The following is a 22,227-nucleotide window of genomic DNA, read 5'->3' as shown; positions in this document are numbered from 1 at the left end:
CGTTCGCTTTGGACCAAACCATTGCATGTAAATAGAGGGGGGGGATTGTCACCACTCGCAAGCCGTTCGCTTTGGACCAAACCATTTCATGTAAATAGAGGGGGGGGATATAATTTTAGATATAGATATAGTACGGGCATGCCCTAGTTAAAAGAAATGCCGTTAACAAGAAAACGTGACGGTAAAACTAAATTCGTAAACGGGATCCTCCACACTAGACTTAAACACAGACAAAGGGATAAAAGAACGTTGGAAAGGAATAATGTGATTATTTATTGCACTTATCTGTGAGCAGCAGATTTCTGCAAGCAGTAGACAAAATGGATATCCAAAGGAATGAATTGAGGGGAGATATGAAGGGAATGAGTGATGAAATGAGGGGAATGGAAGAGCGATTGGAGAACTCAAAGCGGCAGATTTTTAAAATCTGATTGACATGAAAATTGAACAGCATTTGTATATCTAGTCACTAAATTGGGAAACCAACTATTTGAGGTCAAAAGGTCAAAGGTCAACTCAAGGTCAAATTTCGAAAATCATCACTTTTCATCTGAAAAATCGTCACTTTACATTCTATTGACCCGAGCTTTGATCAAGATCGTCAATTTTAATCTTGATGAAATGGACCATTTTCTGGATGAATGGCAACCTTTTGGGGGGGGGGGGGGGGTGGATTTTGCAAGTATCGTCCTATGCATGACGTCTTCTTGTTATTACTTTTGTTATTCAAAGTGGCCTTGAAAAAAACGCCATAAGCTAACTTAACACAAATATACACTTTAATAACACAGATTTCACCCCAGATAGAAAACCCCTTTGGGGAGGGGGCCAATGAAGTCGCTACAACCTCCATCATGTGACCCTTAGACCTTAGCCCTATCAAGTTTGGTTGACATTGGATAAGTAACGTCTGAATGTATCACCATCAGACATACAGGCAGACAACAAATTGCGTATTTTAGTATGTGATGATAAATAAAGAGAGGGATGTGATAGCTGGTCCTTAAATGAATAATCTTTCCTGCATTCAAAGACGTTTGAGGTAGTAAAAAAAGTTCCTTGTTTCACCTAGTTCTGCAGCTTGCATGCTATAGGGGGTAAGGAATAGTCTGATATACGATGTAATCTACAGAGTCGTTGAGAAGATTTTCCAAGAAAGCTGAAAGGTTGTTTATGGAAATCAAGAATAGACTTTGTCCTTGGATATTACCTTGACAGATGATACACCAGCCTCCAATGGTAAAGAAGAAGAAGATGCCGTCCAAAACAACCCAATGGTGCTTGTGTGTGTAGTACAGAGATCTTGATTTCACCATTTAAGGTGGAGATCTTTGAAACAAGACTGTTGATCCAGGGTGTTGAATGTATGGGAGATATCCATGAGATACCTGTGACCTCTTGGTCGATTTGGGGAAAGCATTGTTTGCTGGGAATCAGAGATGGGGAAAAGGATCTGAGAAATGTATGAGGAGCAATACATTCAGCACAGAATTAGAAACAAATGATATGTAGACTTTGTCGAGTATAATAGCCGGCGAAGCCGGTGTTGTGAATGAACGCGTACGTATTATGTTTCAAAAGCCAGATTTTTCTGGATCCCTTGAGAATTTCGAAGCTTTGACGCACCAAATCGCTCAATGGAGGCCGCCATCTTGCGGATGCGGAAGTATGCATAACAAATTGAAAAAAGTTCAATAGGAGTTTGTTTCACCCATCTTTTTTTGATTCACAATCTTATGCACCTCTAATTTGTAATTAAAATAGTTTAAGACCAACGTCAGCCTGCACGGGCCTGGTTATCTTAAACGAAAATCGTCACCAAACACCGGAACCAATGAGATTCAAGCATTTGAAAAAATATTTCAAAAACCAAATCACTCAATGGAGGCTGCCATCTTCCGGATGCGGAAGTATGCATTAAAAAATTGCGAAAAAGTTCAATAGGAGTTTGTTTCACCCATCTTTGTTTGATTCACAATCCCATGCACCTCTAATTTGTAATTAAAATACTTTAAGACCAACCTCGTTCCCCGGGTCCTGGTTGTCTTCAACGAAAATCGTCACCAAACACCGGAACCAATGAGATTCAAGCATTTGAAAAAATATTTCAAAAACCAAATCACTCAATGGAGGCCGCCATCTTCCGGATGCGGAAGTATGCATTAAAAAATTGCGAAAAAGTTCAATAGGAGTTTGTTTCACCCATCTTTGTTTGATTCACAATCCCATGCACCTCTAATTTGTAATTAAAATACTTTAAGACCAACCTCGTTCCCCGGGTCCTGGTTGTCTTCAACGAAAATCGTCACCAAACACCGGAACCAATGAGATTCGAGCATTTGAAAAAATATTTCAAAAAAGCTTATTACCGCGTTTCAGATGCTGAAAACGGCGTCAAATATTCTAAAATAGACGAAGAATTATTTTTTAGAAATCTCGCGGCCGTAGGGGATAGTTTTTCACGGCCGGAAATATCCGAAATTGAGACCGAATTCACCGAATTAATCAAGAAGAAAATTTAATAAATTTTAATCTCATCCAGAATGCAAATGGTGTCATTTTGAACTCGGTACGGTACCTACTACACCTACCTACTACCAACTACCTAACCTACTGGTGCCATAGTGATGGGTAAAATAGTGGCAAGCGGCTTTAGCTTCGCCGGCTTATTGCGGCTTTGCAGTAGGGTACTAGTATAAAGGTGTGTACATTGAGGCAGGTATGGATGGGATGATGTTCCCTAGCCTAGATGAGCCAGGCCTAGCCTTCCCCATCCCCTCTCCAACCTCACCCCTTGACCCTCTTGACTCCCTCCTATCCACCTGTCTTCATTCCTTCCCCCAGAACAAAAGCAAATTGTGTCTGGGTTGGAGTGTCGCCATTTTCTGTACGCACTGTACTCATAAGTGGACAATATTATGTACTTCGTTGCAGTGATTGTGGTGGACCCGAGATGGGCACTCGTCTTTTATTGGTATAAACTTCAGTATTTTGGATTGCTGATGTTTAAATGTCGAATATATCAAAATAACTGTTTCAAAACAAAAATGTTTGTCACAATTCTTTGCCTCGTTCAGTGTCCCACCTCAACGAATACGGAGAAACAATTCCCTGCGGCGAACGACCGAAAACGAACTTTCACCTGATCGGACATGACATGACGCATGACATGCCACATTACATGACACATCACATGGCTGAAGAGGAAGTGCAACACCAAGGAGGACAGGAGGCGGCTATCATTGCCGCCAAAATTCGCTACGTTTATCAAAGATGACCGATTACAAAATGTTCATGATTCATCAACGGTTAACGAATCAAGTACACGTGGAAAAGTTAATTTTAAACAAACTTTGCTTCTGTTCTACACTTCCACCACCGTGCACCACCAGAAGCAAATATTCCTGCCATTCGCGAAAATTCCCTTCAAGTGTCTCAAATGAAGAAAAAAAACGAACAAATTATGACTTTATTACCAAACAGCGGTGAGATATTATATTTTATACATTGCTCTTAAATTATATACATATTACGTACTAACCCATGACGGAGATGCGAACGAGCTTCGATCATTATAATTTTAAACAGTTGTACTTCCAACTTAATACATGTATCGGCGCGTATATTATGTCATGTGGATTTAGGTAGAAAAACGACGGAAATCGTCAGGGCCTAGTTTGCCGAAGTAGGCATCATCTCGTGAAGGCCGCCGATACGCGTGAAATACAAGGGAAGCTCTGATTGGCTGCGTCAAGCGCGGTGAATGACGTGGGCGAATCGCGAGCCAATGGCGGAGCTCGTTTCATTTTCGATTCTCGCGTACACACCGCAGCGGCCATTTTGTCCACGACAAGGTGTTCGGTTGAGTTTAATTAAGCTGCGTGGTTTACGTGCCGAGGTTTGGTTGGGTATTTGTGTCGAAGGGAAAACGAAAGAAGTGCAAATCATATTTGCGAATTCGGAGCACTCCGCTTAATTGCTTAACGCGACCGTAATTGATTTTGTGAGGAAAAAAATATTTACTGAAGAGGAAAAACTACCTCGCCATTTGGCGCGATGAGCTCGCTGAACGTGAAGAAGCTGAAAGTAAACGAGCTCAAAGAGGAGCTTCAAAAACGAGACCTCGACGTCAGGGGACTGAAAGCTGATCTGCAGGAGCGACTGCAAGTCGCTTTGGACAAGGAGGTCGTGGACGAGGAGGAAGAAGAATCTCCTGCAGCAAAAGCAACTGCAGTTGCAGCAGCAGACGACGACGACGACGACGACGACGACGAAGAAGCAGACGAAGACGAAGAAGCTTTAGAAGAAGAAGAAGATCGGGACGAAAAACCGGAGCACGAGTCAGAAGAAGAGACGGAGAAAGAATCGAAGATGGATGCAGAATCAGAGGTGGGAGTGAAAGCAGAAACCGAGCCTAAAGCTGAAGAAACGCAGGGTGCAGCTGCTCCTAATGTCGCCGAAGGCCCGCAGGGAGAAATCCTGAAGACGAAGGTGGGCGCCGATGATCTGAGCAATGGAGCTTTGAACGGGTCGAGCGTCACCGGAGAGGACGAGGCGACCGAGGTCAAACTCGAGACAGTTAAGGACGAGAAAAGCGAGAACACGAAGCCCAAGATCGAGTCTCCCTCCAAGATGGGTACGCTCATCGAACGGACGTCCATTCATTCATTTCTCCTCCGTTCGGTCAAAGGATTTAATTATTTCCCTGATTCCGCCGGAATCCTCCATTCAGCTTTGTCTGCTGGACCTGTGTGCGCGGTCTTTATTTATTTATTTATTCCCAATGCTTTGTTGCTCTGTCGGCTTTGTACGTGCCACGTGGTCTAAATGAGTGGGAATGGTGCGAGGGTCCCCGGTGCACCGCGACACCTCTTAGCTCGTGTTTTAATGTCTGTGACGCAGAAACCGAAGACGTGACGCAGCAGGGCTCGAGTGGGTCCGCGATCCCGGTGAAAACGACCCCTATGAAGGAGGAGAAGGTCGGTTCGTCCAAGACCCCGGAGGAGGCCACTCCGGCCAGTGGGACGACACAGCGAGGTCAGAAAAGACAGCACGATTCGAGTTCCTTGTACGAGTATCAAGAGGATCGCTTCAACCGGTATGTGCCATTTTACTGTTTGAACCAAGATGTGCTGTTCTCACTCTAGTTCGGGTCTTTCCATTCTCAAAGGGGCGGGGTGGGACCGGAGGGAGGAGGAAGTGAAGGGTGGGGTGGGGGGGAATCAGAAACTCAGATCCGCTAAGGGATGGGAGAGGCTGTTTGTCTGCATTCAGATCTACTTTAATACAGATCGCCCATTAAATCTACTTTTACGTCGTCCATTTACTAAGGGATTGGAGAGGCTGTGTCTGCCCTCAGATCTACTTTGATACAGATTGTTAATTCTTAAATCTACTTTAACCTCGTCCATTCCCAAAGGGATTGGAGGGGCTGTGTGTCTGCCCTCAGATCTACTTTGATTCAGATTGTTAATTCTTAAATCTACTTTAACCTCGTCCATTCCCAAAGGGATTGGAGGGGCTGTGTGTCTGCACTCAGATCTACTTTGATACAGATTGTTAATTCTTAAATCTACCTTAACCTCGTCCATTCCCAAAGGGATTGGAGGGGCTGTGTGTCTGCACTCTGATCTACTTTGATACAGATTGTTCATTCTTAAATCTACTCGAACCTCATCCATTCCCAAAGGGATGGGAGAGGCTGTGTGTGCACTCAGATCTACTTTAATACAGATTGTTCATTCTTAAATCTACTTTAACCTCGTCCATTCCCAAAGGGATTGGAGAGGCTGTGTGTCTGCACTCAGATCTACTTTAATACAGATTGTTCATTCTTAAATCTACTCGAACCTCATCCATTCCCAAAGGGATGGGAGAGGCTGTGTGTGCACTCAGATCTACTTTAATACAGATCGCCCATTAAATCTGCTTTAACCTCGTCCATTTACTAAGGGATAGGGGAGGCTGTGTGTCTGCACTCAGATCTACTTTAATACAGATCGCCCATTAAATCTACTTTAACCTCGTCTGCTAAGGGATGGGAGAGGCTGTTTGTCTGCACTCAGATCTACTTTAATACAGATCGCCCATTAAATCTACTTTAACCTCGTCTGCTAAGGGATGGGAGAGGCTGTTTGTCTGCACTCAGATCTACTTTAATACAGATCGCCCATTAAATCTACTTTAACCTCGTCCATTTACTAAGGGATGGGAGAGGCTGTGTGTCTGCACTCAGATCTACTTTAATACAGATTGTTCATTAAATCTACTTTAACCTCGTCCATTTACTAAGGGATGGGAGAGGCTGTGTGTCTGCACTCAGATCTACTTGAATACAGATTGTTCATTAAATCTACTTTAACCTCGTCTGCTAAGGGATTGGAGAGGCTGTTTGTCTGCACTCAGATCTACTTTAATACAGTTTGCCCATTAAATCTACTTTAACCTCGTCCATTTACTAAGGGTTGGGAGAGGCTGTGTGTCTGCACTCAGATCTACTTGAATACAGATTGTTCATTCTTAAATCTACTTTAACCTCGTCCATTCCCAAAGGGATTGGAGAGGCTGTTTTAATTGCTCTGTGTCGGTTTATGTGTTTGCACAAATATCTACTTTCAATCGGAGTTCCCTTATGACGAACTTCCCTATAGGAGGAGGGCATGAGGCCCATCAAGCATGCACTCTGGTTGTTAGTTCGTGCTCTGTCCTTTAAATCCTGAGCGTCAAGCAAGGAAGCAGCACGTCAGCAAGTAGTATATAAAGCCTTCGGTATGATTCGGCCAGGGTTCAAATCAAAGACATTCCCAGACTCAGAGCGGATGCTCCAACCTTTAAGCTGCTGCTTTAATACCAGTCACTCATTTTGGAATCTACTGTATCCTCATCTGTTCTCAAATGTACGGGAGAGGCATATTGTACTTGTGTATGCAGATCTACTTTAGTATAGATTGTTCATTCTCAATTCTACTGTTATGGCATCATCCATTATTCCCAAAGGCCCATGAGAGGCTTTTATAATCGGGCTGTCTCGGTTTGTGTATGCACACAAATATTTTTCGGTTATTTCTCCGAAATATCATCATGGAGTGGGTAGTCCGTCCACACACACATCCGTTAACATTTGACTAAAACATCTCGCAAACTACATGGCCGATACGGACCAAATTTGGTACGATGCATCAGGATAGCAAGTTCTCATGGGAATGTGCTCCCCATTAGGATACGCACCCTATAAAGAGGGTGAAAGGGGGGTTTCCCCAAATATTGGTATTTCATTCAAAAATCTTCTCAGAAACTGACAACCAGATCCAGACCACACTAGCCATGCGACATCGTGACCACGCCCTAACCATAAGTTGTGCTCCCCATGGCCGTATTTCCCCTGGAAAGTTGGTCATGAGCTCTCTCCCCTGATCCCTCATTCACTGAAACATATTTTCCTCACAAACGACATGACTGATTAATGGACCAAATTTAGTACAATACATCACAACATTAAGGTCTCGTGGGGTGGTGCTCCCCATCTGGATCCGTTCGTATAAGAGGCTGAAAAATTGGGTTTTGCCTCAAATTCAGGTGATTTATTTTAATTCTTCTCAGACATCGAGGATAAATATCTGTCAGTCCCCCATGGGCTATTTTAATATAAAGTATCGTTCATTCTCAGATCTACTGTGATCTGTATACCTCGATGTCGCACTCCGCATCGCTCCGAGTTTGGTATGCTTAACATCTGCACCAGGTAACTCTTGACTGAATCTGTAGTCGGCATTGTCAAATGAACAAAATTCAATGTGCTGATATGTTGATGACCTGAAATTTTGTGCATTATTTTGGGTTGTTCGATTCGTTAGACTTTTCCCCCCTTTACTTGTTGAAGAACAAGGTAGAGCTGACTGGCAAATATAGTAGAACTGACACTTTACTGGCAAATATTTCATAGAATTCAAAATGTCCCCTTTTAATTATGCAGGTTATATTCTTTGACGCCAACGTTTTTGGCGATTTAATTTTTTATTTCTCCGTCAATGAAGTCGCCAGAGGCATTATGTTTTCGGGTTGTCCGTCCATCCGTCCGTCCGTGATATGTTTTTGTTACTGCGATAACTTGAGAACGGCTGAAGGGATCTTTGTCAAACTTGGTACAGGTATGTATAATGAGGTGAAGATGAACTGATGAGATTTTGGGGTCACAAGGTCAAAGGTCAGAGGTCATGTTAGGTAAAAAAAATACTGTTACCGTGGTAAATTGTGAACCAGTGATGGGATTCTGACCAAATTTGGTACACTTATGCAGAATGATGTAAAAATGAACTGATTAGATTTTGGAGTCAAAGGTCAGAGGTCATATCAAGTAAAAATGTGATAGCTTGTGAACAGCTGTATGGATTTAAATCAAACTTGGTACAAGTATTATAATGATGTAATAATGTGGGCGGAGGCATATCGGTTGACGTCGAAGAGTGTCGAAGAGTGTCGTTCTCGTTAGCTCACCTGGAACGAAGTTCAGGGGAGCTTATGCGATGGCGTGTCGTCGGTCCGTCCGTCCGTAAACACTTGCAACTTCTTCTCCAAAACCGTTGATGGGATTGTGACCAATCAAAACAGATATTTGCTTTTTTCTCTGAAACGACATGCACAATTTCAATGAAACTTGACCACAACTTTGATCACTCATGATGTACCAATGTTTGTTCAAGGCATTACAAAAAATTGGGTCTGAGGAGGTATACGGGGTGGAGGGGAGAGGGTGGGGGGGGGGGGGGGGTTGCCCCCCGAAAATAGGTATTTTTTTGTTTGTTTAAACTTTAAAGTCTTGTGATTATGTTACTATGATTCGACATGCTGCCCTGTCTTCCAGCAACCATTGAAATTGGTTTAAAATACATTGTCAGTGCAGTATACTGTTTATTCTACCAGGTGAGCACCAGGGGTATTGCCCCAATTTTTTATTAAAATTTTAATAAAACAGGCTCGTGGAAGAGTGATGTGTCGGATGGTACAAACTCATGGCGGGGAAACAGTTTGACAGAATAAGAAAGGTCATGAACAAATGTGAAAAGAAGTGGTGAGGAGATGATGAATTTGTTACCTGCAAGTAAGAGGGTTAGGTGAGGCAGCTCCAAAGGGGTCTACTGTGGGAATATGTAAAAGAGAAGATTTCGAGTATATTTTAAAGTTTGGTGAATAACCAAAAGTGTTAAAGAAAATGGAAAAAATAACTATATATTGTGTAATTAAAATCTACAATGCATTCAGAAAGTATTCAGACCCCTTCACTTTTTTCACATTTTGTTATGTTGCAGTCTTATGCTGAAATCGTTTAAATTCATTTTTTCCCTCATCAATCTGCACTCAATACCCCATAATGACAAAGAGAAAACAGGATTTTAGAAAGTTTTGCAAATGTATTAAAAAGAAAAACCTGAAATAACACTGACATAAGTATTCAGACCCTTAACTCAGTACTTAGTTGAAGCACCTGTGGCAGCAATTACAGCCTCGAGTCTTCTTGGGTATGACGCGACAAGCTTTGCACACCTGGATTTTGGGATTTTCTGCCATTCTTCTCTGCAGATCCTCTCAAGCTCTGTCAGGTTGGATGGGGACCATTGGTGGACAGCCATTTTCAGGTCTCTCCAGAGATGTTCGATTGGGTTCAAGTCAAGTCAGGGCTCTGGCTGGGCCACTCAACCTTCATAGAGTTGTCCCGAAGCCACTCCTGTGTTGTCTTGGCTGTGTGCTTCGGGTCATTGTCCTGGTGGAAGGTGAACCTTCGGCCCAGTCTGAAGTCCTAAGCGCTCTGTTGCAGGTTTTCTTTAAGGATATCTCTGTACTTTGCTCTGTTCATTGTTCCCTCAACCCTGACCAGTCCCCCAGTCCTTGCTGCTGAAAAACACCCCCACAGCATGATGCTGCCACCACCATGCTTCACCGTTGGGATGGTATTGGGCAGGTGATGAGTGGTGCCTGGTTTTCTCCAGACATGACGCTTAGAATTGAGGCCAAACATTTCAATCTTGGTTTCATCAGACCACAGAATCTTGTTTCTCACAGTCTGAGAGTCCTTTAGGTGTTTTTTTGCAAACTCCAAACGGGCTTTCATGTGTCTTTCACTGATGAGTGGCTTCCGTCTGGCCACTCTGCCAAAAAGCCCAGATCGGTGGAGTGTTGCAGTGATGGTTGTCCTTCTGGAAGTTTCTCCCATCTCCACACAGGATCTCTGGAGCTCAGCCACAGTGACCATCAGGTTCTTGGTCACCTCTCTTACCAAGGCCCTTCTCCCCCGATTGCTCAGTTTGGCCAGGCGGCCAGCTCTAGGAAGAGTCCTGGTTGTTCCAAACTTCTTCCATTTAAGAATTATGGAGGCCACTGTACTCTTGGGAACCTTCAATGCAGCAGAGATTTTTTTTTTCCCCCAGATCTGTGCCTCGGCACAATCCTGTCTCTGAGCTCTGCAAGCAGTTCCTTCGCCCTCATGGCTTGGTATTTGCTCTGATATACATTGTAAGCTGTGAGATTTTATATAGACAGGTGTGTGCCTTTCCAAATCATGTCCATTAAATTGAATTTACAACAGGTGGACTCCAATCAAGGTGTAGAAACATCTCAAAGATGATCAAGAGAAATGGGAGGCACCTGAGCTAAATTTCAAGTGTCATAGCAAAGGGTCTGAATAGATCAGTCAATATGATATTTCAATGTGATATTTGTGATATTGTGTCATGATATTGTGATGTGATATTTGTGATATATGTGATATATGTGATGGTCAATGTGATATTTCAGTTTTTTCTTTTTAATAAATTTGCAAAACTTTCTAAAATCCTGTTTTCTCTTTGTCATCTTGGGGTATTGAGTGCAGATTGATGAGGGAAAAAATGAATTGAAACTATTTCATCATAAGGCTGCAACATATTATGTCCCAGCCCTCCTATTTTTCCTATTTATTCCTACTTTTAATAGGATCCTATAAATCTCCTATTTTTTGGTGGAAATTCCTATTTTTCCTATTTTTTAACCCTCAATGTTCCAAAATTTAAATTGATATATTAATTAGTAGAATTTCTGTATCTAAGCGTCAGAACAGACATTCCTATACCAATCGTCAGCCATGGAATTGCTTTCTGGGTCCATAATCGCAAGACAAATTTCCAAAACGACTTTAAGCTCAAATCCCCGAAGAACATATGTCTCTGTCTTTTTCTCGAAAACCGTTTGTTCGATCGATTTCACAAGTGGTGAGTGCAATTTTGAGGACTCAACAAAGTGCAGTGTTGAGGAAAAATTGAGTATGCAGTGATGACGTCACAAATAAATACTGTACGAAGTGGAGGCATGTCGTTTACACCATGGTGTAAAGTACGTGTTGTTATTGATCTCGACTGGAAATGATATGTATATCTTATGTATATTATGTTATTGTTATTTTTGACTTTGTCCTAATATTAAGTATATCCTTCCAAACAATTGTTTTACCTTTATGATTCGTGCTTCATGCTATTCAGTAACAGAATTATAAAAGATAAAATGAGATGAAAATAATATAACTATGTTTATCACGCATTTCTCTTGGATTATCTCATATACTTTGTGAAGAATGACTGAATGATACCTTGACCATTATCATTGTCCTTTGTCTTATTTCAAAAGTTCAGCTGAGCTCAATTTTTAAGGTTTGTACTTTACTTAGAGTAACAAAACCAACTGTGAACTTTGCGGTTATTCAGTTATTACTAACAACCTTTCCCTAAAGATTCTACCTGAAATTGAACTTTCTAGTAATTTGCTAAACATTGACATTTGATACTACATGTTTAACTCAATCTTTCGCTTATTACAATGAGATTGTATTTTGCCTAAAACTAATAGTATTTGGCAAAGAACTAATTCAATCGACAATTCACACATTTCATCATTTAATTGCAGATAATAAAGAAGGACCACGACACAAAATAGGGATTACAACTTAATTCTGTATACTTTCGTGTGGTAGTTGCATATTCAGCTTTTAACAAAATTACAGTAGAATTAAAATTTACATACGCAATGCTGCACAATAGGTAATGCAAGCAATGTAGGACAATAAAAAAACAAACAAACAAAAAACAATAAAGACTGTTAAAGTCTTGTTGTTTCATAATCTTCTGAAGATAGTACAACAACAATACCAAAGATACATAATTGAATTGTCATCGCTTAGCTTGAACTCAGATTAGTGTTCAAGCTATTCAGCAGTGGAGAAAATGCAATTATCGGGTGGTAAACATGTTAGGACATGTTATTTATCATCTTTCTTGTTTCAGGTATAATCTGCAGACCGGTAAGAAATTTGTTGATTTGCCTTTAAATTACTTTGTTTGTTCTCATTATTTTACTAACTTATGTTTCAGTTTTGAAAAAAAAAACTGTTTGGTTCACAGTTCTTTCCACTTCATGCGTTAACAGGTTAGGATTTTCTATGCTAATTCATTTAATCTTATCTCATATTTGTTTTCTTTTTGACAGGTATACTCCCAGCAGTATAATGCCTGGTGGGAGAACTAAATTTAACCCAGAGTGGTTGAAAAGTGGACATGGATGTAGGCTTTCTGACTGGTGTCAGCCTAGCAAGTCCTCAGTGTTCTCAGCTTACTGCTCGTTGTGCCATTCGGAAGTGAGGTGTGACAATCAGGGTGTGAAACAACTGACACAACATGCCCAAAACAAAGGGCACCTGAAGCGTGCGAAGGAACTGCTGGGTGGGTCACAGACGTTGCTGACATTCGTTCAACCATCAACTTCATCTGCTTCAGCATCAGGGTCAGCTTCTACAGATGAGCCAAGTCGTGCAGCTTTAGTCTGTATGTCCAAAAAAGACGCTATAACAAAAGCAGAACTTCTATGGACATTGAAAGTTGTTCGTTCGAATCTGAGCTACTCTTCCTGTGACGGTTTGAAGGATCTTCTGCAGGCAATGTTTCCTGGTGTTATCCCGGATGGTTTCTCAATGAGCTCATCGAAAGTTTCATATCTCATTAGCGAAGCCACAGGTCCTTATTTTCAGGACATGATAGTCACTGATGTTAAGAATTCAGCTTCTGGCTTCAGCCTCATGTATGATGAAACCACCAATAAACAGAACTTGAAGCAACTAGAAATCCGTGTACGGTATTGGTCTGATGCCGAGGAACAGATATTAGTATTTCACCTCAAAACTTACCTCATGGGTCATGCAACTGGAGAAGATTTGTCCAGGAAAATAATCTCTGCCTTGGATGAATCGAAACTGCAGCTTCAGGATATTATCATGCTCGGCAGTGATGGGCCTAATGTGAGCACCACTGTGTGGAGACAGATTGACAAAGCCATTCTCGACAACAGGGGCCCTGGTCTCCTTGATGTAGGGACATGTACTCTCCATACAGTACACAATGCTTTTGCCAAAGGACTTGCAGAGTACTGTGGAAACCTAACTGAGCTTGCAGTGGACATTTTCTACTGGTTCAAAGGCTCTGCTGCTAGATCTGTTGATTTTCAAGACATTCAGCATAAATTGGGTGCTGTTCCAAAAAAGCCTTTGAAGCATGTCGAGTGCAGGTGGTTGACACTGGGACCTGCAGTGGAGCGGCTGATAGAGATCTGGGAATCTCTCAAAGAGTATTTCTTGGTATTTCTTCCAAAGCAGCAGCCAAAGGACATGTTTAAACCCAGGTACAAAAGAATCAAAACAGAACTACAGCGACCGGAAATAAAAGCTCAACTGCATTTCCTGAAGTTCTTGGCAGCAACATTTGCAGAGTTCCTCACCTTCTTCCAGTCAGAGCAACCACTTGTGCACATTCTATATGACAAACTCCATGACCTGCTCAAAAAACTGATCAGAAGAATTATGAAGACTCCTTCAGTTGATGCTGTGAAAGACATCTCAAACCTCGATGTTTCCATTGTTGCAAACCAGCTGGAGAATGAATCCATGGGTGTGGGAGAGGATACCCGACGGTGTATCGCTAAGTTGAAAGTCTCTGAGAGGGAAAGGATGTATCTTGGGATGAGGAAGTGCTACCAGGCAGCCATAGTACACCTACAAAAGAAGCTTCCATTGACAAACAAAATCCTGAAGAATGCCAGATGTCTGCAGCCACAAAACAGGACTGCTGCATGGTCTCTTGAATCAGCCAAGAGCCTGTCCAGACAGCTGAAGAGGAATATTGACAGTGACAGCATTGCAGATGAATGGAAGGTGTACCAAGAGGAAGCCATTCCTACTGACTGGTCCCAGGAAACACAGGAGAATGAAGAAGTCTGCATGAAGAGAGTGGACAGTTACTGGGGAAAAGTGTTGGCTTTAAAAGGCTGTACGGGAAACTGTAAATTCCCCCAAGTGAGACAAATGATAAGGATTGTCCTTGCACTGTCTCACGGAAACAGTGACGTGGAACGCGCGTTCTCAATCAGTGGGAAAAGTGTCACCAAGGAGAGAGTTAGTCTGAGCGAGGCATCAATCAATGGTCTCCGTGCAACAATGGATGGCATGAGATTGTATGGTGACCGGCCCGAAATGGTCCCAGTCACAAAGGGACTCCTCTCGTTAGGACGTTCTGCTCACATGCACTATATGCAGAGACTTGAAGAAGAACGAAAAGCCAAGGAAGATGAACAGAAAGCCAGGGAGAAAACCAGGCAAGAGAAAGAAGAAAGAGAGAGAACAGCTAAGATTGCTGTAGAGAAGGCAGCGGAGCTGTCTCGTAAGAGCGAGGACTTGAAGAAAACAGAGAAATCTCTGGCAGCAAAAGAGTCATCTCAGCAGATGTCACTGACTGTTAGCAACAGTCTGCTTGATCAAGCAAATAAAAAGCTTAAGGTGGCGCTTAAGAAAGGTGACATGACTGAAATTGCAGTAGCTCAGGCCATGCTTGAGTCTGCTCAGAAAAAGATTCAAGAGACACAGACTCGTATGGTGGAAACCAGGGAGGCGCAGAGAAAAGTGGAGAAGAAAAAGCAGACTTTGATAGAGTCCATGGTGGCTGCCAAAAAGAAGAAGTCATAGTTTTTGTTGTCGATGTTAAGACGGGTGGGCCCAAGTTCATTGGGGGTGTGTCCATGCCCATACATGTACATGTATTTGCATAAATCTTGCAGCAATAAAGCTACCGATGTTGTTCCAATGCTGAAATCTGTGCTATTACTTCCTAGTTTTTTCCTATTAAACCCCTATTTTTTGTGATCAGAATTCCTATTTTTCCTATTATTTTGTCAATCAAAGTGGCTGGGACCCCTGGCACAGTGACCATCAGGTTCTTGGTCACCTCTCTTACCAAGGCCCTTCTCCCCCGATTGCTCAGTTTGGCCAGGCGGCCAGCTCTAGGAAGAGTCCTGGTTGTTCCAAACTTCTTCCATTTAAGAATTATGGAGGCCACTGTGCTCTTGGGAACCTTCAATGCAGCAGAGATTTTTTTTTTCCCCCAGATCTGTGCCTCGGCACAATCCTGTCTCTGAGCTCTGCAAGCAGTTCCTTCGCCCTCATGGCTTGGTATTTGCTCTGATATACATTGTAAGCTGTGAGATTTTATATAGACAGGTGTGTGCCTTTCCAAATCATGTCCATTAAATTGAATTTACAACAGGTGGACTCCAATCAAGGTGTAGAAACATCTCAAAGATGATCAAGAGAAATGGGAGGCACCTGAGCTAAATTTCAAGTGTCATAGCAAAGGGTCTGAATAGATCAGTCAATATGATATTTCAATGTGATATTTGTGATATTGTGTCATATGATATTGTGATGTGATATTTGTGATATATGTGATGGTCAATGTGATATTTCAGTTTTTTCTTTTTAATAAATTTGCAAAACTTTCTAAAATCCTGTTTTCTCTTTGTCATCTTGGGGTATTGAGTGCAGATTGATGAGGGAAAAAATGAATTGAAACTATTTCATCATAAGGCTGCAACATAACAAAATGTGACAAAAAGTAAGGGGTCTGAATACTTTCTGAATGCTCTGTATATGCAAGTTTGTTTTCTTGGAGGCAACATACTATTATTTCTGCTCGATTATTGGTGACCTTTCGGGAACGGAGTGGAGTGGAGTGTCGTTGAAGCTGAAGGGAAAGGTGTGTTATGATTTATGGGAGCGAGAAATGAGTAATGAACGTAGAGCAGCAACGAAGGCTGGAAAGGGTGGAAATGTGAATGGTTTGGTGGATGTGTGGAGTATTGTTGAGAGGAAGACAAATGATGAATTGCGAAAGATGATGGGAATAGAGCCTGTGATGGATGCTGTGAAGAGAAACAGGTTGAGATGGTTTGGTCATGTGTTGAAGAAGGATGAAAGTGACTGGTTGAGAAGAGTGATGGAAATGAATGTAGAAGGAAGTGGAAGACCGAGAAAGATTTGGCTAAAGATGGTCGAAGAAGAAATGCGGGCAAAGGGGTTAATAATGGGAGATGCAGAAAATAGGACATTTAAGAAACGTAAAAATTTTTTGTCATATAATTATTTGCCCGAACTCAATTAAGATCAGTTTGTTACTTTTTTTATTTTTATTTGCAGTATGTCAAGCAGAAAAAGGAAGTGGTCGGAGTAGTGCTGTTAGCTAGATTCAAAATCCCGTCTCGGAACCGTCTCGATAAATTTTTAATTTTCATAACGGGATCTCGGATCGGCTCGGTTCCCGGCAAAGTAAAAAATAAAAAAAAATTAAAAAAAAAATAAAGAAATAAATAATAAGGCTTCAAAAATAATGGAATTTCATTACAATATATAAACAACAATGAAAAAAATTCATTTCTGATGTTGAGTACTTAAATTCCGACTTAGCTTCCATTTACCGGGATGAAATAAAATACACCGCCTACATGCAGATGATCGGCCACCGATGGGACCGGGTTATCTCATTACAGTTTGTATTGTTGTGTAATTTCTTGCTCGGAATGTCAGAGAGAGGGAGAAAATGTTTCTGCCCAGGCATATTCGAGTCCCGGTTGGAGTTTCATTATCATTTTGTGAGTTGTGATCGCCAAGGGGCTCGCTCCCCCCCCCCCCCCCCTCCCGTTCCCCTCCGCTCCCCCGCCCGGCATTGCCGGGTACTTCTGCTAGTAAATTATAAAGCAGGCGGTATAGTGATCACCCCCCCCCCCCCCCTCCTTATTTTGACTCTGACTGAAGTAAACGTAATCAACTTATCAGGCCTAAAGTGGAGATAAGATAACCAAAATACTTTCACATTCAAACCGTTAAACCAAACCCCGAGGGATTCTTACAATTTATAGATTTAGCGTTGCAATTGAACATAAACGTTCATCAAAAACTCATTTCATAAAACTACATAATGTATTGTACTTGTATTAATACATTGTGTGTAGAATAATCCGTTATAAACGTGTTTTTAATCTAAATAAACATCGTCCCTCCAATCACGGAGCCTCGAGCGAGTCCCTCGATATTAATGTGCAAAAGACCATAGCAACCACATTCCGTAACTCGTCTCCAAGGACGGACACGTGACCGCAGCGGGGCGGAGCGAGGCGGAGTGACACAGCGGAAGGATTCAACGGTTTAAATAAAGTCGCGATGCGGGGGATTTTCATTGGGACCTTTATCCTGATTTCGTTACCTCCGCCACCAAAGGTAGATGAAGGTTATGTTTTCACTCCTGTCTGTTTGTCCGTTTGTTTGTGAACACAATATCTCAAAAAGGTGTGGACGGATTCGGACGAAATTTTGTGGAGATGCGTGTGACATGTCGTGTGACACGTGTGGAGCGTGTGTGACAAGGACGACATGATTAGATGTTGGTGAAGATCCGGATTCGGAATTCGGATTCGTTTGCAGTGCATTGTTTGTTGACGAGGGGAAAATCCTGGAACAGTGAGTTTACTTTATCTATCATCGTTTGTCAGTTCAGCTGCACTTGCGAAAAATGATGCTTGTGCAGAAGCAGAGTAATGAAAGCATGGCTCAATAAATGACTCTATTATGGAAAATATCTGCAAGAAGTTGGAATTTTAACCGGGATTTTTTTACCAAGAAATTGCGTCAATCAATTTATCTCGGGACCGTCCCGAGACCGTCTCAAAAGCCGAAACCGCCGGGATTTAGTCCCGGTCTCGGCTCGGTTGACAGCCCTAGGTCGGAGGATTACGTGCGGTACGGGTTCACGTGTTTGACGGAACGGGACGGAAGTCAGCGTCGTCAATGCATGCTTTGCAATGTCAAGTTGAGCAACTCCAGCCTCGCACCAGCAAAACTACAGGAACACTTCAAAAAACTGCACGGCGAGGGGCAGTACAAAGACACAACGCTGGATGAATTCAAATTGAAGAGAATCCGATTCGACACAAGTGCTACCTTGCCCACTCTCGGCTTTGTTCCAATTGACAAACCGATCCTCACCGCGTCGTATGAAGTTGCGTACCTGATCGCAAAGCAGGGCAAACCGCACACCGTTGGCGAGACACTCATCAAACCAGCCGCATTTAAGATGGCCAACATCATGCTGGGAAAAGCTGCTGAAAACAAGTTGTCTCTTGTTCCACTCTCAAATGACACTATCAGATGCAGAATCGACGACATGAGCGACGACATCCTCGCCCAGGTAGTTGCAGATTTAGTCGCGAGCCCGACGAAATTCAGCCTTCAACTCGACGAGACCACCGACGTTTTGAATTTGAGCCAGCTCATCTTATTTGTGCATTATGTCAAAGGAGACGAGATCAAGGAAGACTTTCTGTTCTGCAAGCCCCTCACAACAACGACGAAGGCAGCTGACGTGAAGAAGGTTGTGGACGACTTCTTCAGAAGCAACGGTCTCTCGTGGAACATGGTGTCTGCAGTTTGCTCGGAAGGAGCTCCAGCCATGCTGGGATGCAACTCCGGTTTTGGAGCGCTGGTGAAGGCCGATGCACCAAACATCATCGTCATGCACTGCATCCTGCACAGACACGCGCTGGCATCAAAAACCCTGCCTTCAAAACTGGCCAATGTTCTAAAAATCGTCGTTGAAACTGAATTACGTGCGAAGCCGTGCTCTGAATCATCGCATCTTCAAAGAGCTGCGCAATGAAATCGGCTCTGAATTTCATTCTGTGATTTTCATTTTCTTTTTTCTTTTTTTTTTCATTTTCATTTCATTTTCATTTCAAGTCCAACTTTCATTTTCCAGTTATGAAGACGCCATCTCTTGATATGCTAGAGATTAGGTATGACAAGACTGCGCACTGGGTGGTACCCAAGAAAAGCAAACCCCATATGCACACTGCCATCAAAAAAACCACAACAATATGTGTAAAACGCCAGAAAGGAGTCCATGTGAAGTACTTCAAAAAGTATCACAGAATAGCATAAAGAAAGAATGTGATTATAAAAAGAAGATTTTGTTCATTCTTGTATGGGGCCAGGTGTCCTATATGTATGACACCATTTATTTATTTATGCATTATTTCCAAAATAAATATCATTTTCGTTCTATTTGTGCCCAATTCATCCTAAAAATTGAGTTTTACTTAAATATTTCAAATTCAAAACATTTGGGGCATGAATGGGTTAAGATTAAAGTCGTACTTTTATTGGTAACGTTTATGTTGATTGGAAATGGATTAAAAAATAAACTGCATAGTAACTTGTAAGTTGCTGGGGCGTGCCTTTACTTGAACAACTGCAATGTGTTTTAAAAACAATTCAAACAATTTCAACTCTTCTTTCATTTTTTGTTCTGTGCAAATTTGCCATTTTTTTCAGATTTGCGATCTATAAGAGTATGATTTGAAAAATATACCAGAAGGTAGTATTTAAACAAAACAAATGCTATATTTAGAACATTGGTACTAGAAATGGGCTTTGTGTTCCTGGTATTTGTGTCAAAAGGTAAGCGGATGGTATCGTGGGGGGTCCTTTTCCACGCCCATCCCATCCCGTCTTCTCCCGTCACCTTTTACATCAAAACGTTTTCCTATTTAATTACTGATACTGGTAGTTATGTCCGTTTGAAGGGGTGGAGGGGGGAGGTACTTTTCTCACTCGTATGCCAAGCAATGAAGATATCCAAATTAATAGATGATATAGTTCCTGACATGTCACTTACAAACCTCGATACATGACATGTCGATTGGGTGATTCAGCCGATTATGAGCCTTCAAATTGGAGATTTGGAATTGGGTAATGAGAAATGAATTGGATCCTATCATAAGGTTTCTCTCTTGTGTCATGGTGTAAAAAAGTTGCTTTTTTATGCCTCCACCCCAAAGGAGGCCGGAGGCATTATGTTTTCGGTTTGTCCGTCCGTACGTCTGTCTGTACAGGCTAAATCTCGTTTTTCTCAGCAACCAGAGGAGGAGGTGGAAGATTTCAAAATTTTCAAAATTCCAAAATCCAAGTTTTCATTCCAAAAAAAAATTCCATCTCTTACAGTTCCTCTTTTCTACATTCCCGAAACTCTCCTGCACTCCACCCCTCCTCCAGCGTCCTCAAACGTATTTTGACTCGAAGGTCACAAGAAACTCATTTTGCAATAAATGTTCGTTTCCCATTAATCGTACACTTTCTAAAATCCAATCTCACCCCTCCCCTCCAAATCTTCCCCATCACCCCTCCCCTCCAAAACTTCCCCATCACCCCTCCCCTCCAAATCTACCCCCTTGCCCTTCCCCTCCAAATCTTACCCATCACGCATCTCTTTCAAATCTTCCCCCTTGCCCCTCCCCTCCAAATCTTCCCCATCACCCATCCCTTTCAAATCTCCCCCATTGCCCCTTCCCTCCTAAACTCCCCCCACACCCCTCCCCTCCGAGACTCTCCCTCACCCCTCCCCTCCTAGACTCCCCTCTCACCCCTCCTCCTCAAAGCGTCCCCGCTTCTTCCCCCTTCCAACTTTCTCCTTCATCTCCCCCAACCTTCTGCCTCGCTCTTCCTCCTCCTCAAATAACACCTCGTTGTGCCTCACCCAATCACCATCAAACCTTTTGTCCACCCCATCCTTCCCTTTCTCCAAGCTATTCTGAAATCTCTGACACACCTTCAACAGCTCTCCATACCACTTCCTCCTCTTCCACATCTTACCCTACCCCTCCCCCCCCCCCCCCCCTGTTCTGTATCTGATGCTCACCCTTCCTCTTCATTAACGGTATGGACCTCAAACATCCGAGCCTTCGCTCAAAGTTGACTGATCTCTCCATACAGGTTGCTTCTGACAAACCAGATGTGATCTGCTTAACAGAAACTTTCCTCCTTCATGATGTCTCTGATTCCTTGGTATCTCTCCCAGGTTACTCCCTCCTCCGGTATGATAGACCTGAGCCTCATCCTGGAGGTGTGGTTGCTATCTTTATAAAAACAACTCTCTTCCTCACTCGCCCTGCACTGCCCTCTCTCCACCTCACCCCCAGGAATACCTCTGGCTACGGCTTCCCCATCGCCCCCACCTTTTGTTCATATGTGTGTTGTACCGTCCACCAAACAGTGATGACTCCATCTACATCTCGCTGTCGGATAATATGGACCAACTAACTATCTACCCATCCCAACTCTCTCTTCCTCATATGTGGTGATTTCAATTGTCACCATGCCAGTTGGCTGGGTGTGGGTCCCTCTCTCACCAGCCATGGCTCCTCAGCAAAGGACTTCTGCGACTCACTGGGACTGACACAATCTGTCAATTTCCCGACCCGGATCTCAGTCAACAGAGCATCTTCTCTTCTGGACTTGGTTATGACTAACTTCCCTGAAAATGCCTGCTGCTCTTCTTCTGCTCCAATCGGCTCATCTGATCATGTGCTTGTTAAAGTGGACATCTCTCTGATCATTCTCAGAGAGCCTCCTCAGCGTCAACGAGTCTGGCATTTCACTCAGGCCACCTGACACGGTCTTCAAGCAGCCATCAATCATCTGGACTGGTTTCCCATCTCTACCGCCTCTGACATCAATTCATCCTGGGAATACTTCCAAAGTAAATTGCTCTCTCTCATGCACAGATTTATCCCATCTCGTCTTCAGTTGTCATACCCTTCCTCCCGTCCATGGTACATGGAATCTTGTGGTGAGGCTGTTGCCCAGAAACAACTTGCTTTCGTCTCCTGGAAAGCAAATCCAACGGAAGGAAATCTCATTTCCTTTCACAAAGCCCGAAACAAGTTTGTGTCTACCCTCAAGAGAGCCAGGAAACAATATCTCTCCATTCTCAAGACCGAACTCACTTTTCTGTCTCCCTCTTCCAAATCCTGGTGGCGTCTGGTCAAATCTGTTTCTGGTGT

The 22,227-nt window shown here is 42.7% G+C and overlaps 1 protein-coding gene across 1 annotated transcript in view; it reads left to right on the top strand.

Moving 5' to 3' along the window:
* Positions 1–3,795: 3,795 nt before the first annotated feature.
* HNRNPUL1 (heterogeneous nuclear ribonucleoprotein U like 1) overlaps positions 3,796–22,227 on the top strand; it is a 133,621-nt gene continuing 115,189 nt past the window's right edge. Inside the window, exons 1-2 of the mRNA XM_068130674.2 lie at positions 3,796–4,636; positions 4,903–5,098. Coding sequence (XP_067986775.2) covers positions 4,057–4,636; positions 4,903–5,098 — 776 coding nt within the window. The 5' untranslated portion in view covers positions 3,796–4,056. The remainder of the gene's footprint in view (positions 4,637–4,902; positions 5,099–22,227) is intronic.

This window comes from Myxine glutinosa, chromosome 1 (genome assembly GCF_964187855.1).
Source record: "Myxine glutinosa chromosome 1, kmMyxGlut1.1, whole genome shotgun sequence".
NCBI classification, from domain to species: Eukaryota; Metazoa; Chordata; class Myxini; order Myxiniformes; family Myxinidae; genus Myxine; species Myxine glutinosa.
The sequence above is the reverse complement of the archived record's forward strand: the minus strand, read 5'-3'. Positions and strand labels throughout refer to the sequence as shown.